General features: G+C 52.3%; 1 protein-coding gene across 1 annotated transcript; it reads right to left on the bottom strand.

The window, feature by feature from the left end:
- Window positions 1-1,699: 1,699 nt before the first annotated feature.
- On the bottom strand, window positions 1,700-1,981 carry CHC_T00008077001 (hypothetical protein). The gene has a single exon (XM_005711953.1). It carries the CDS (start codon window positions 1,979-1,981, stop codon window positions 1,700-1,702), a length of 282 nt encoding a protein of 93 aa, XP_005712010.1.
- Between the last annotated feature and the right edge of the window lie 14,708 nt (window positions 1,982-16,689).

The raw sequence follows: 16,689 nt of genomic DNA, 5'->3' as shown, positions 1-16,689 counted from the left end.
TCAGAAGTATGTATGAGTTGATTGAAAAGACAGCTTCTACCATGCCCGCCACTTCCACCATTCGCACGCTGTGCCGCCCGCGCGCGCCACCCCCGGGGCCGATGTGCCGGCGCTGCGCGCCCGCGCCGGCCTTCGCACTGCCGCCGCCGGTCTTGGCGGGCGTGCTGGCGGTGGTGTCCGTGTCGGTGACGCTGGCCTTCAACACACTTCTGCCGCCGCGCGCGCGCGTCTCGCTGCCGCTCCTAGCGCGCCGCCTGCGCCTGCTGCTGCTGCGCGCGTCGCGCCGCGCGTCGCGCCGCCTGCGCCCGCCGCCGCGTGCCCGCTGCCCGACCCAGTGGCCCGACCCCGTGGCCCAGCTGGACGGGCTGCGCGCACGCGCCGTGGCACAGCTGGACAACGAGCGCATCGCCTCGGCCGCGCGCCTCTCCCACGACGACTTCGTCACCCTGCCCGGCCTCCAGCGCCGCGAGCTGCTCGCCACCGCCTTCGCCGAGATCGCCAACGCCCCGCCGCACAAGCGAGCCCCGCCTGCGCGCACGGTCGCGCCCGCCGTCGACGCTTCCACCCCCGCCGCAGGCGATGGCCGCGCCGCCGTCAGGCCGGCGCGCTCCTTTTGGAACGCCGCCGAGAGCGTCAATGGTCGCGCCGCCGCGCTCGGCTTCGTGCTTTGCTTCGCGAGGGAGGTGCTCGAGCCCGGACATCCGTCGCTTGTGGACCAGGTCGTCGATGTCGTCGTCCCTATCGCGCAGAAGACGCCCCCGTTTCTTGTCGCCGTCGTCGACCAGATCGTCGACTTGCTCACGTGATTACCGCGCGGAGGGCCAGGGGAGGGAAGGCCCGCGTTTGGGGACTATCGTAGTGTAGATGCGCGTCGTAGAGTAGTGCGCGTGGTACTTGTTCGTCCTATCCGCTCGCGTTGACGCCGCGGGGGGGGCGAGGGAGCCCGTCTCTTGCATGTCGACGCCGAGTGCCGTTTCGAGGGCCGAAGGTTTTGCCGAAACGCCTCTCGTGCTCGACTCAAGATCAGTCTCCATTCCAACAACATTCGGAATAAATTGTTCCAATTTCTCCCTCCCGTGCCTGCGCCGGCCGGCCAACCTTCCACTACCCCATCCCATTCCCTTACTCCCACCAACCCACTACCAACAGTTTGGGAAAACCTAATCGCCCTTATCAGCACTTGCGAACAGCACCAGGCAGCTACTTCCCTCGCCAAGAAAGTGCTTGTCCTCATCAAGTCTGGAAAAGTTTTCAGTGGTGATTTTTCTAGTAGCGGAACGGAAGGCCCCGACGGTGTGGATCCCAAAGACCGTCAGACCTGGTCTATGAACCACTTTGCGAACATGCTAGAATCAAAAACTTGTCCCTTGTCAAGAAAATCGCACGATGTGTTGACGGCCAAGGTTCTCATCCCCTTTCGAGGGCGCGATGAGGAGAGAGCTCTCTGCGCATGGTTATCTTCAGAGGGCAATCTGAAACAGTTGCAGGGCATTTGCGATACCATGCTTTCCCTGCCCCCGCTCACATTGAAGTCATTACACTCGGCCATCCGGTCTCAAATGAAAAATTATGACCGCATGCAGAGTCAGGGACAACTATCTGGTGCAGACGTGCTTCAGCTCCCTTTCCAAACAAGAAAACTTTTTAAAGCAGCAACGGCTTTGCAATCGGCGAACACAAATGTGGACTTGTGGCTTGATTATCTGGATTTCGAAAGGCGCATTGCACGCGAATCAAAGCTGGCAACAAAAGTCAACTGGCAGGCATTGAAGACTTTAGACGCAAAGCGAGGAGAGCTCTTTACAGAGAGACAAATTCTCCGCAACCTTGCATGAAGAACAGCGTGCTGCTCTGGAGCGTGCTGGGAAAACGCTTGGGACGCACCATACTCGCACTGATAGATGTCAGACCTCTCAATGACTGATTCTAACACGGGCCGTTTTATCCATCGGGCTGAAACACATTCAATGCAATACAACATTACACTCCACTGTTCTACTGCGTACTACCAACTCGCATCTCTAAATTCCGAGCATTGTGGCGAGCCTTTTTTTGCCACAGAGCTGTCTCAGAAGCAGCGCATGTTTCGCCAGGTGAAGCCCACGATAGTATGGGTGTGGGGGGGGGTAGGCGGGCAAGTTGATTTACCGCACAGCATCTTAAACAGTGCTATCGCCCTCTTCGACGAGTTCGGCGCGCTCTTCTGTAGTCCATTCATCTTTGGTGCCGATGGAGACTTTTGAAGCACTGAAAAGGCGCTGTTGGCATATGACGGCAATGGCCATCATGACGGCACACAGGCAGAAGACGGTGGTATTCTCATAGTTTTTGTACAGAATGAGGCAGACTATGAGATTCAAAGGAAGACGAAAGTAGTTCATAATGGCGGATCGGGTGACCTCGGGAACATACTTTGCTCGCATGGTACCCATAGCCGGAAAGTACAAACCGCAAATGACCTCAAACGCAAGCAGAGCGCCGTACACCTCCCATACATTGGATTATATGGTGGTGACGACAAAGCAAACGACGCCTATGATGTACATATTGCGCATGAATAGCTCAGCGGGTTGTGTCTTCATAAGAAAGACGAATAAAATGCTTCCAATTATGAAGCAAACCATGAAGGAACTAAAGATCATGCCATGCGGAATCTCGCCAAGTGACATGGCATGCGACGCGGCCTGTAGCGCCGGGGTCCAACTGAAGACCATGAGATACATGGCAGACTCAAAGCAGGACTGAATGATGCCGACAAGCAAGATCTTCTCATCGGCAATCATCATATGCCAGGCACTGCGCAAGCCGCCGGTGACGGTCTGCCTACTATCGCCAAAGTTTTCGGACCAGGACAACATGACAATGAGGCCCGTGGCGGCGAGGATGACAGCGGCCGTATCAAACGGGGCGACCTTTCCAAACTGGGCAGCGACCATGCCAGCAATCTGGCCTGCGACAATGGCGACGACAGCATTCCCAAACTGGGCCTTTGAAAAAGTGTCGGCGATGAGGTTGGGATCAAAGCCGCGGTTGTTATGCTCCGACACAAGCCACGACTCAAAGGCCGAGAAGAGGATGCTGGTAGCAATGCCCGCCAGCAGCCTGCCGACCATCAAGGTAGCAAAGTTCGGCGAGTGCTTGGTCATGCCGGACAGGGCGTACGTGATGACGAAGACTAGGACGTTAAACTTGCGGCCATACTTGTCGGCGATGGAGCCGATAAAAGTGCCGAAGATGGCGGACGAGCCAAAGCCGGCGATAAAGAGCTGGGCGATCTCCTTCCCGTAGCCGTACGCGGCGTACAGCGCGTAGACGTAGGGCCCCTGCAGCCAGTCGGCCGCGATGGCCAGCAGGTATACGACCAGTTAGTTGTTCTGGAAGGCTGGTGGTACGGCAGGCGCTCGGCGCGCGGGCCCAGGAAGAGGGCGTAGCCGCGGATCACCTGAGCGTCGATGTCAAGCAGCGCATCCGCCAGGCCCAGGCGGCACAGGGCGTTGTGTCTTGGACGGTTTTTGGACGGCGGGTGACCACGCACGTGTGGGGGATCGTGGCCGGGTGGTGGCTGGCGGGGGATAGGGCGGCGGTGAGGTGGCGGGGGCGGGGGGGTGTTGCATGGTGCGCGCGGGGGGAAAGGACGCTAGAGTAGAGCAGGCAGCAGACGACGAGGATGGAGAGCGTGCGGCGCACGATGGAGCGTCGCGGCTTAGTGAAACATCGAGGTCGAGGCCGCACGCATGTCCCACGGCGACGCACGCTGGTGCCAAGCCTGCGTCCAGCGCAGTAGCCTCGTGCAGAAACCGGCGCGCGACCTCGGTCTTGCCGCACGCAAAGGATTATTAGCTGACGGCCATCCACCTGACGGCGCTCTTCGGATCACGGTCCACCAGCCAGTGGGCTTCTTGCAGACGAAGAATAACGGCGCCCGACTTGCGAAATTCGACGAGCTATGAAGAGATGAGGGAAGGCCACTCCGGTGGCACTCCGCACAAGAAACGGCGACGGGATGCTACTGCGGTGGCACTCCGCATGTGATACGACAGCACTGCACGGTTGACCCAGATTTCCGCCCTGCTGTACCTACTGTTACCAAAAACGATACAGGAACCAAGCTCCCAAACAACACGGTTACAGATAACATATACGGTAAATCCACGCCCGATGGATGAAAGGAAGACGGCAACCACACTGATTTCAGTCCTGCCATCCCCAGACCGGCATCAGCCTCTCTGAGCTGATAGGTCACTATAAAGGCAGGCCCGAACCTCAGAAGCGCTGCCATGGTAAACAGAACAAACGTCGCTGCTCTTTTTCGCAGCAAACCAGGAATGCAAAACGCAAAAGTAAAGAGAAAGCCTAGAGAACATAACTTGGGCGACATTGCTTCGAAGTCAGAAAGCGAAAACAAAGCAGACAATAATCGTATCACTCTCGCCTTCATCCCAGTCTCAGGCACCCCGTTAAACGAAAACGGGTGCGAAGCATGCCGCTGCGAAGCTGAATGAATGGTGAGCAGATGCGGTTGTCCATCGTCATACAGGGACGCATTCCACGGTACCCCATACGCAATCACGCAAACCTCAGGAGCACTCTTCTCAGACTGCTCCCCTGTTCGCTTCTCGCAGTTGGACGATAAACTCTTCACAACATCCAGTGGCACTCCATCAACACGAGCCTCCAGCTTGGACCCCTCCATCACGCGTTGAGGCCCGACAAGCCGCACATGTGAAGACATCAACGCACCCCACCCTGCGCCGACACTCTGGGTCAAACGGGATGACACGGTCATTGCGTAGTCAGATATACCATGAAGGTCTTCCTCATCTGATGAGTCTTCATTATCGTTCCCCATGTCAGACGCTCTGACGGCCTTACCATCGTCTGTAAATAAGAGACGATTGGCACTAGGCATTGCTTTTAGCAAGTCCAGTTTTCGCCTCTTGCGTTTCCGCATCAGAATCACCTCGGAAACCTCATAAATGCTGTCACCCGCCTCGTTAACATTTGACGAGTTAATTTTGTGATTGCAAGTCATTTCCTCGCTTTTAAACAATATTTGGAATGTTCATAAACAAAACTTCTGTTGTTTCAGAAAAAGTGACGATGTACCGTTCATAGACAACATTGAGAATGTTTCTTAGGTCTATATGTATTGCCGCCACACATACAATAGTACTGTTATTAATGCAATCTAATTACCGTCCTTGGACAATAATAGTAATGTTTTCCATGTCAAAAACATTGCTTTTGGACAACGTTTCGTTATTTCTTTAAAACTATCGTCCAAAAACAATACTTTTTATTGTTTTTCACGGTTTTGCCTCCGCAGTGTGCTCGAAAAGCGCCTTGTACACCTTATACCCTTGATAAAGTCTTCGACAGGGACGTCGCAACGTAGCCCGTCGGGAAAGAAGAAAACGTAGCAGCGCTACACCGTCGTACTGCCCGATGGCAAAGTACCAACACCGGATCGGTCGCAACCATATTCCGATGGAACCAACTCTGAGAAAAGCACCACTGGTGCACCAACACAGAAGCCCGATGGCTAATGACGTCACGTTGCGGATCGCAATCCTACAAGGTGGGACCAACTCAAGATTAAGGGAAATTAGGATAGGGAAATAAAGGAAAATTGATAAGGAAAAAGGGGACCTCCGAGCGCAAAGGATACAATAGGCTAAAGTAGAAGGGAATGTCTTGTAAAAGACGGACTTCGACCAAGGTGATATCAAACTCTGGCAACTGGGGTTACCTTTACTCACTTGGGTTGGTAACTGGACTATGCTATATAGCCCCGCCGGAGCCACTACAGTAGCTCTCGGCGCTAGATCGTAGATCTAATCTAATGTTAAATAACTAATATGCAACTAATTAAAATTAATAATTACACGTGTGTCCTCCAGCCCGGACCACAGTATCCAATTATTTTCCTTTTCTCACTTCCTTTCACCCCGTACCCGAGACGGGGATTGCACTACACCACGCTCGTGTCGAAGGCGATGCTGAGAATCTGACCCACGCGCACGCCGTGGGCCATGCCGAGGTCCATGGGGGAGGTGAGGAGAATGTTGGAGAAGTTAGCGTGCTTGAATTGCACGCCTTTGGGGGCTCCGGTGTAGTGCAATACGCACCTGAAAAGGGGGGTGAAAAGAAATGAAAATGATGGGGTATGACAAGCAAAAGTGGAAATCATTTCACTTTATTATTTTAATTATTAATTTTAATTAGTTGCATATTAGTTATTTAACATTAGATTAGATCTACGATCTAGCGCCGAGAGCTACTGTAGTGGCTCCGGCGGGGCGATATATACCTTAGCCCTCTGACGACCAAGTCAGTAAAGGTAACCCGAGTTGCCAGAGTTTGATATCACCTTGGTCGAAGTCCGTCTTTTACAAGACATTCCCTTCTACTCTAGCCTACTGTATCCTTTGCGCTCTGAGGTCCCCTTTTTCCTTATCAATTTTCCTTTATTTCCCTATCCTAATTTCCCTTAATCTTGAGTTGGTCCCACCTTGTAGGATTGCGATCCGCAACGTGACGTCATTAGCCATCGGGCTTCTGTGTTGGTGCACCAGTGGTGCTTTTCTCAGAGTTGGTTCCATCGGAATATGGTTGCGACCGATCCGGTGTTGGTACTTTGCCATCGGGCAGTACGACGGTGTAGCGCTGCTACGTTTTCTTCTTTCCCGACGGGCTACGTTGCGACGTCCCTGTCGAAGACTTTATCAAGGGTATAAGGTGTACAAAGCACTCTACGAGCATTGGATTTACGACCCACCGGACCAGGTTTACCTAGACAACCCTCTGAACTCGTCGAGCAGTTGCCTTTACAAGACTCTACCACCATTTACCGATCCCGGGCTGGGCCCTTCTCTTTGCCCCCCCTATCAGGGATCCGAGCGACTGCGGGCCGCAAACCCGCTTAAAGAGGACAGGGAGCTTCGAACACTCCGTAGCGCTGTGCCGTTGGCAGTTGTTGTTTTTGTTGTTGTTGTTTGTGTAGGACCGTCGGACCTTGGTCTCTGCCTAACAGGCGCATTGCACTACAAAAGTGGTCTCCCGACCTAGAACGGTTTTGTCTACGACAAGGAAGTTGGTCTGGGTACGGAGTCTCTTTTTTATTTTTTGCTCGTATCTTTTTTGTTAGGTTCGTTCGCTACGCCGAACGACGTCTAAAAGCGCACCCGGAGACGTTGGTCCCGGGACGAGTAGAAGCGGATCGGCACGGGCGTCGAGGATCCCGAGGAGTCCTCGCACCCGGAGCCAGGCCAATACAGCCACGGATCCCGGAGATCAAGAATCCCCTACCGGGATTGCCGCCGACAAGACTGACCTCGACGAGAAGTTCGAGAAGATGGGCAGCGAAATTCGCCGAGAGAATAAGAAAATTCTCGAGGATGAATTGGCCCTAGTGCGAAAGCAACTGGAGTTGCAAGCAGCCGAGTTCCACATCGCGTTGGGAGAGCTAACAGCTCGCGTGGATCTTGTCGAGAAGGAACGAGGTGAGGTAACCGAAGGAGCGGAGCCGGAGGTCCTAGCTTCATTGAAACTCTCAGTTAAGGACGCGAGGCGCGACGCGAATCAAGCCTTGGAGTCCTTAGGAAAATTTAGAATAAGCATCGATGACCGATTCGATCGCGCCGCGCAACGTCTCAAGGATCTTGAGCAGGCCGCGGATCAAGCTCCGCAAGGATCGGACGACGAGCGGCTCCCTTCGGGTAGAGAGGGCGACCGTTCGTCGAAGAAGGACAAGCCCGCTCGACAGCGGAGTTCCAAGTCGAAGTTTTCCAAGAAGGACAAGCGACGTACAAGCAAGGGTCACTGTAGTGACGATCCGGAGGACCGTAACTCACGGTCAGAGTCGCCTGGTCACTCTGAAGATGGTGGCGGCGGCTCGTCGAACCATTCAGGCGATTCCGAACGCCGTTCAGAAGATGGAAACGGAATTTCGTCAAGCAAGAAAATTTCCTCCAGACGAGGCGGAGTCACTTCGTCCGCCTCGCGGAGAGACAAGGACGCGGAACCCGAAAATGTCGCAACGCGGCGCGGACCGCGATGGGAGGAGTTGGAGGAGCTGAATCCGACCAACTACCTCTTCAAGAAATTACTTTCGTACCGAACGTACCGCTTGCGGAACCCGCAGAAATATTTTTCAAGTTCCCGGCGGACCACCGTGCGAAAAATCTGGAGAGATATTCCACCTAAGGTGAAGAAGGGCAACACGTTCACAGGAGAAGACGGCGTCCTTGTGTTGGACTTTTTGGCGAAGTTGGTTCAAGAGTTCGATACTCAGGAGATGAATGAGGGACCAGCGACTCGCTTGTTGCCCGAATTTCTAAGCGGCATCGCCTTGAGACAGTACACTTTTGTGTCTCAGACGGCTGGGTCCCATCACGGAAAGGTGTCCGTTTGGCCAGAGGCCGTACAGTAGTTGTTGAGGAGTTTCGCAACCGACGATGTAGTGCAATGCGTGTCAGGCAGAGACCAAGGTCCGACGGTCCTACACAAACAACAACAACAAAAACAACAACTGCCAACGGCATAGCGCTACGGAGTGTTCGAAGCTCCCTGTCCTCTTTAAGCGGGTTTGCGGCCCGCAGTCGCTCGGATCCCTGATAGGGGGGGCAAAGAGAAGGGCCCAGCCCGGGATCGGTAAATGGTGGTAGAGTCTTGTAAAGGCAACTGCTCGACGAGTTCAGAGGGTTGTCTAGGTAAACCTGGTCCGGTGGGTCGTAAATCCAATGCTCGTAGAGTGCTTTGTACACCTTATACCCTTGATAAGGTCTTCGACAGGGACGTCGCAACGTAGCCCGTCGGGAAAGAAGAAAACGTAGCAGCGCTACACCGTCGTACTGCCCGATGGCAAAGTACCAACACCGGATCGGTCGCAACCATATTCCGATGGAACCAACTCTGAGAAAAGCACCACTGGTGCACCAACACAGAAGCCCGATGGCTAATGACGTCACGTTGCGGATCGCAATCCTACAAGGTGGGACCAACTCAAGAATAAGGGAAATTAGGATAGGGAAATAAAGGAAAATTGATAAGGAAAAAGGGGACCCCCGAGCGCAAAGGATACAGTAGGCTAGAGTAGAAGGAAATGTCTTGTAAAAGACGGACTTCGACCAAGGCGATATCAAACTCTGGCAACTCGGGTTGGCTTTATTGACTTGGTCGGTCAAAGGGCTAAGTTATATAGAGCCCCGCCGGGGCAAGTACAGTAGGTCCCGGCTCTAGATTCTAGATCCAATTAGTAAATAAATTAAATAATTAGAATAATCGTGCGCTTCGTCGCACACGTGTGTCCCCCAAACCCGGACTACAGTATCCAATTTTTTCCCTTTCTCACTTCCTTTCGCACCCTACCCGAGACGGGTGTTGCACTACAGACGAGTCGATTCGCCAAGCCGTGCTCGCGTTGCGAGAAGTTCAACAGCGGCCGTCTGAAGACGAGATGGAATTTTACATTCGTCTGACAGACGCGAGCAATCGTTGCGGGAATGTTTATTCCATGGAGGAGCAGATTACCATGTTCATCGAGGGGCTAGATGCCAGTATCAAGCCCATGGTCTCGCAGTATCCACAAGATAACCTAGATGTCTCATTTTTGAGATTGGTAAATTACGCGAAGGCCCATGGCTCGGCGAGCCGCGCTAAGGACAAGAAGACCAAGAAGGTCACGATTCAGACGCCGTCGACGTTCAGGGCGGGAAACAAGCCGAGGGCTTCTTATCCCGGTCGTAAAGGTCACGCCGCCGTCCACTTAGCGGAGTCAATCTCCGCGTCAGAGGAGCGCAGTGCGCAGACAAATAATGAAAATTACGAGGGAGCGTTCGTCGCCGAAGGCGATTCTATTGAGCCATCAGAAGGCTACGGACACGAGGACTACAGGGCAAGCTGGTCGTCAACTTTACCGACGCCCACATACACGACGGAGTCGTTTTCAGAGCCCACAGATCTCGTGATGATGTTCCGGGGGCGCGGCCACACGCCGGCGCAGCGCATTCCGATGGAAGACAAGGGTACAACGTTTCGAAGGCCAGGCTGGATGGGAAGGTCGCCAAATCATGGAAGGCCGCAGGCCCGTGGAGGACCAAGGCCGCAGTACCCCGTCAAGAAGCACGGACTGGTGTGCTACCACTGTTACGAAAAGGGGCACTCCGCGCCAACGCGCATTCTTTCCCTCCAGGAAATGCACCCAGTTTTGGGAAATTATGAGGCGTTGTCTCCGATGGAGAGATTAGTGATACCATCGACGAGTTATCTGAAGGTCAAGAATTGGTTCGATTCGCAGACGGCGAGCACGCCGAGTGCTTCAACGCCGTGGTCGAACCAACCCTTTAGAGGGCCCGCCGCGGGGCCCGCGTCGTCGGACGTGAGAAGGAACCCGCAGCCGCAGGGAAACTAGGGAGGGGAATCTCGAAGGAGTCACGAGAGGCGCAGGTTCAACTTACTGCGTCCAGGACTCAGTCCCGTTCCTCGTCTCTAGCAAGAAGGGAAGGCCTCGACGAGGAGGTAGTTGAAATAGGGGGTAAGCCGAAGGAGCCGATTGTTGTCGAGAAAATTCTAAGTCGAGACAAGGATCGTCCGATGGATCAAATTCGCAGGCCCTGGTACAGGGTTAAGCGACAAGGATGTCATGAAAAGATCTTGGTCCTCGCGCGAAAAAACTACAAAGTTTACGCGGATATTGGACCAACGGTCGGATTGATGAGTCGAGTGTTGTCCGTGTTGGACACAGGTGCCGGACTGAATTTTGTTCGAAGGTCGGAACTTCCGGCAGGAATGGAAATGTTGGTGTCCTACGGACTGACCCAAGACATTGCACAGGAAGGTCAAAATCTTGTAAAATCAATTTCTGGGCGATTTTTAGCCCAAAAATTGCCGTACCCCATTTGGTTGCACAGGTGGCGCCCGCCATGACCTGCCCGGGTGAGATTTTTTGGCAGAAATTGCCTCCTACGTGATTGGTCCGGGGGCGTCCGGTGCCGCTCCACAATTGTGCCAAATTGGCAATAGATATATGCCTTTGGGCGATACTATGAGCTCAAGAGCGCGGCCCACCCCAATGTTTCTGGACATTATTACACGCCGCCCGGGTCTCTGTTGGTGAGCGGTAAGTTTACCTCGGCAATTCTACCCGGCTGTAACGGCTATATTTTCTGGCATTCAGGTCAGACGTTCACGGGCCAGGGTAAACACAAACTGGAATATGTAATCATGGTACGTGCTGGTGGTATCACTCGCATACTCATTGCATGCTGTTTTTAAACTTGTACACATCTCCACGTCTCGCCTGCGCGTCGATATACATTCACTGGTTCTCCGCACCTCTGCGCTAGCACACTCTCCACGCTGTTGCTTAGTCCAGCTTCGAAAGAGCACGTTCTTTTTCGTTCCATTCCTTATCACTTCATCCTCCTTTTCACTCCATCCTCCTTTTCACTCCATCCTCCTTTTCACTCCATCCTCCTTTTCACTCCTTCCTCCATTTCCAAACCCTTCTTACTTAAACATATTCGCCTGCCTTCTGTAGCGATGAATAGACGGGCTAGCGCCTCCAGAGGCCGCGCGAAGGCGAAGCGCAAGAAGACACCCGGCGCGGAGCATGCATCGCAGGGAGATCCGGAAGGCTTTGGCAAACGTAGCCCCGGTGCAAAGGTCATTCGCCCAACGAGTTCCGGCAGTCGGCGCCCTGAAATCGAAGAATGCATTGGGGAGGATACTGCATCACTCGTTCTGTCGGCAACTCGCGACAGTGTTCCGTCGCGTAAGAGGAGTAGACAAGAGGGCGCGGATGTTACCCGAAGAACATCCCGGCGTAAGAGAGCCGCGATTCAAAAAAAGGATGATGAGGTTGTCGCCGAGACTCCTCCGCGCAAACGAGTCCGAGAACTAACTCCGCATTTTACAGGATTCACACCGTCGGAGAACGCTCCTGTACGAGAAGCCGAATCTCGCTTCAGGACTCCGATGCAAGCTGTTCGCCAGGCTTCGCGTCGCATTCGCATCATTGACTCCCAAGGTGGCTCGCAGAGTCTTTCACCTGGTCTTACGGTGCAAAGAGGACAGGAGCAGCCCAGTCCAAGTGCTACTCTTCTTTCCCAAAAGGCGATTCAGAAGTCTCATGAAGCCATAAGGCAACTGATTTCGCAGGCGTTTTCACAGCTGAAGCAGCAAGTAATCGACGTTGAGAAGTCGCTGGAGAAGAAGATGGAGAAGTGTGAGGACGCCACGAACTTGGCTATCCGTGTGATGGCAGGGTTATCAAAGAGCAAGGATACGCGACAGTTTATAGCTGCTCAACTCGCCCCCTTGCCTCAAGTATAGTCAGGAAAGTTCTACAGTCGTATATTTGGGATGAAGTTCATCAGTACTGTGATGGAAGCAGTGACAGAGTGCGGAACGAATGAGGAGGAGCCGGATATGAAGGATGTTGTGTTGGCAGTAGAGAGTGTGATGCATGGGTTGGTTTTCAGTCGATTGCCCCGCGAGAAGTCCATGGATGCGCTTTCCAAGTTCGAAGCCCACAGTATCGCTTGTCGCTTTCGTCGGAAGTTGTGCTTGTCTCTTATCACGACGGCCCAAAACAACCCGACGATTGGAGTTGATCGGGTTGTTATCGGGGATGAAGCGTCCGGTATCCCTCGTCCGAAGTGGCTGCGAAAAGGTTTCGTGAGGAAGAGCCTCATCAATGATGTCCATTTGAAGGATGACGTGTCAACGTCCAAGATTAGGGGCGCTCCAGTCAGTCGAGGGCTAGAGGGAGCGACTGGAGCGATGTCTGAGGAGGCAGTGGAAAGACAGACACTTGGGGAAGAGATTGTGAAGATGGTGAACCAGCGAAACGTGCAGCATATGAACAAGTCAAGGGAGTTTGTGAGAAACGAGTTCTTCATCGAGATGGGTTTCCTTTGGCACGGCGAAGTATCCCCTACATTCCTCTCCAGCCTCGTGAACAGTCCGATGCATTTCAATTTCGGTGAAGTGCCCCTCGCCGAGGTTTGGAAATCCGGAGTGGAAGGAGCGACATGTTCGAAGAACCTGAAGAAGTGGCAGGAGCTTCTCGATGCACACCGAGAAGACTTGTCGATAAAGGTGGAGTATGAGATTGAAGTATTTCAGGAAAAGCCATTGGTTGGGAGCGGGGAGAACAAGACTCTACGTCGGAATGTGAACTTTCTGCTGGTGGCACTTTTGTACTGCCAACGATTCGTTTACAGTTTGAAGCCTGATGACTTCTTGGCCTTACATTCATGCTCTATGAAGGTGGTATATGTAATAGCCTGTTTGTTCAGAGATATGGTAACTTTGCATCGCAACAACTCAAGAAGCTTACCTGATGAACATCAGCCGGACTTCGCTGACAGGAGCATTGAAACTCTCGCTCTAGATCTAGTCCCTGGTACCGCGAAGAGTCGTCTGAACCTTCTGTACTCCAAAGTGCTTCGTTTGACCACAGAAGATTACAACAGAATGAACTTGAATGAGAGGTCAGATGAGGAAGAAGAAGATGCGTATGGGATCAATCTCTTTATTGGAGCCGAAGAAGGTGCAGAAAGCGAGGAAATGGATGAAGAGATAGTTGCCCTGCAGAAGGTAGTGTTTAAGTGAGTGAAGTACAGAGACATACTGTGAATTTCTGTGGTGTAAGTATGTCGCTGTGAAGGTAACGATTAGTGAACTACATTTGTATGCAATATGTCACAAATTGCAGGTCTTTTAAAGTACATGGATTTGTATTCAATGTCTCTGGAGTACGTGATATTTAATGGGATTTGAAGAGAATGTTTCAATGCGTGATTACGAATCAACTTCGAATGTGAGCTTGGAACAGAGACTAGCAACTTCCTTGCAATGTATCTCATCCCTGACTAGGACGTAAGGAATTGTCGCCTCCAGTGTCCCAAGCACTTCGACCCGCTTGGGGGCTAGAGTCAGTATCCTTTCTAGATCAAGGTGTGATTAGCGCTTCCATGTGATACAAAACGAGAACCGTTCCTGCATTATTTCAAATTCGTCGGTCGTGAGTACGGATTCTGTCATGCTTAGGAGCTCGTACGGTTTTGCGTTCATCATGACTAGAGACTCCTTAAACATATTCTCCACGCCATTCCACAACGTGTTTTTCCTTGTTAAGACAGGCAAGTCTCTATCTTCTTCTGCCTGCGCCAATCCCTTACCCACTGTGAGGTACATGGGAACCAAAGGGTCCTTCTCACTTTGCACTACACATCCTAGAATGCGAAGTCCGGTGAGTGATCCAGTGCCACGTTCCAGTTTTTGTTTGAGGACGACTCTTCTAAGCAAAACCGAAGATACTGGGGCAAAGGTACGTGCGAGGGACTCGAAGGATGAGAACAAGATACGAACTTCTGCCTGCGGATTAGCCTTAACAATCTCATAAGAAGGACATATCATAGCTCTATCCCCAACAGTCCTGCGCACGTAGTCAAGTACATGATCAAACTGAGAAAGGGTGCAATCGGAGCTTCGTTTGAAATGCTCTTGCGAGAAGAACTGAAAGCTTTGACGTAGTTCTACAGCAGCAAATCGAGAGGGAGCTAAGGGAGGCTTCTGTAGGAATGGCACCACTCGTGACCGTAAGAAGTCCAGTGGGAAAAGATTCCCATTCCCATCTTGTAAACTGGATATGATCCGTTCAGATTGTAGACGAAAAAGCGTTCTAGCATGCTCCTTAATGATGCTTCGAGCCTGTTTAACAGCTCGCTCTAAATCTTCATACAGACGTCTTTCTTGAACAGCATCCCGTATTTCATCAAAAGGATCCTCGGGTACTTCTGGCTTCTTCCGTTTCCCCATACTCATACGGTGAACATTTGGGCTGTAGTCTTCGTCTTTCTTTTGCTCTTCGGCCTCAGAAAGTTCTTCATTTCGCTGTGACTGAGAGTCTGAATCTGATAGAGCGGCGTGAGGAGGGAACCGCCCAAGAGTAAAGAACATTTTGCTTGTCCCTGACCTGCTGTTCTTTGTCAAACACAACGTTCTGTACTGAAGAATGAAAGCCATGCAAGGGAGAAAACCTTATAGAGGCTGATAGAGCCGGGCCCCTGCTATCATGTGTAAAAGAAAGCTTCTCAACTGTGGCGGGCCACCACACAGATTCACTTTCAGAACCTTTGCGATCGAGACAGTAGTAGAGCTCGATATTTGCTCCGTAATGGAGACCTTGTAGTACGGAATCTTTCATGGTTGATCAAATGAGGTAGGGGGTAGGGCTGCTAGAAAGGATGTGGTCTCGGGGACATAAGCAAGAAAGGAGCTGGACGAGGGTGAGGGCACGTGACGGAATTAATATGTCTCGATGAAGTAAGAGGACAAGTTGTGAAGCGCATTCGTCTCACCAGTTTTACGTTTCATATGGAAGAAGCTTTTCGTAACGGTCACTGATACCTGCAGTCACCCAAGGTTAGAGGAACGGATGCATGATTGAAGAATACAAAGCAATACGAGCAAGTAAGTTTAATGCTATTGCAGTCTAGCGCCGTGGTATGCATAAACATTACATCTACGCATTGAGCTATGGAGTGTTCGAAGGAGATCCGTTATCAAGAGAACCTTCTTCATCCTATTCATCGGAACTGTCTTCTTCATCGGAACTGTTTTCATCCGATTTTCTACTGGGAATGTCCGACGAAGGACCGTCGTCACGTCCCGACTTTTGTTCCTCAGCGCTCTTCACATGGGGGACCTCATCCTCCTCCTCGTCTGAGCTGTCGTACGGGACTGAACTGGTATCGAAGTCGGGAGTCAAGTCGTTAATGAAATGAACCCCGTCGATCAGCCTAATATGCCTTGGGACAAAGTAGATGTGATATCGGATACATCCATTCTTACCCATGCCATCAGAATCATCATGAGACCCCCCAGCATGACAGAAATCTCCTCGACCGAAGAAGACGGAGTACGGCGGAATTCATATCTTCTTTGCCCTAACGGCATTGGAAATCACTCTGATTGCACCTGAAGAGTAACGGAGGTACCTGTGGGAGTAAAGAACAACTCATAGATGAGCTTCATACTGCCCTGTACAGACGGCAAAATACCCAGGTACCTTATGGGGGTCCCTTCGCTTGTTAACTTTGAAGTCAGTGTGGAACGCCTGCCTCGGACAGCCTTCACCGGTGTATAAGAACCTTCCCCCAGTTACCGACATAGCCATTTCAGGCCTTCCATCCTTACCATGGCCCACCCTCATCGCCGCCAGCATCTGGACTAGACGGACATCGAGCAGGGCCCGCCTGACTGCTACCCAGGTGCTTTCTGTCTCCATCTTAGTTGTGACAGCCTGGAGGGTGGTTAGGAAGCGTCCAATTCCCTTCTCACGATCATCCTCATCCCTTTCGCCAGCATTAACGATGGGATTCCAAACTGAGCGGTTCGCCTCATCCTTCAATGCCTCTTCTCCACGGACCGATTCTAATAGGAAGTTAGAAATCTCCTCGAGCACATCACCGTTCACACCACAACTAGGGAGCTCTGTCAGTTCCTTGGGGACGTCTTTATCAGACATGAAGCCCTCCATGATGCCGAAACCTTGCTGCTCGAGGGAATTTGCTTGCCGAGCGAAGTACTCATTCGCAAGCTCATCTCTCTCCGTGTCAGCAACCCAAAGAGCATCATCCGGAGACCAACGTATCGCGGTGTTTGGACTCTTCTTGCGAG

This window comes from Chondrus crispus, genomic scaffold, assembly GCF_000350225.1.
Source record: "Chondrus crispus Stackhouse genomic scaffold, scaffold_93, whole genome shotgun sequence".
NCBI classification, from domain to species: domain Eukaryota; phylum Rhodophyta; class Florideophyceae; order Gigartinales; family Gigartinaceae; genus Chondrus; species Chondrus crispus.
This window is presented reverse-complemented; position numbering and strand designations above follow the sequence as displayed.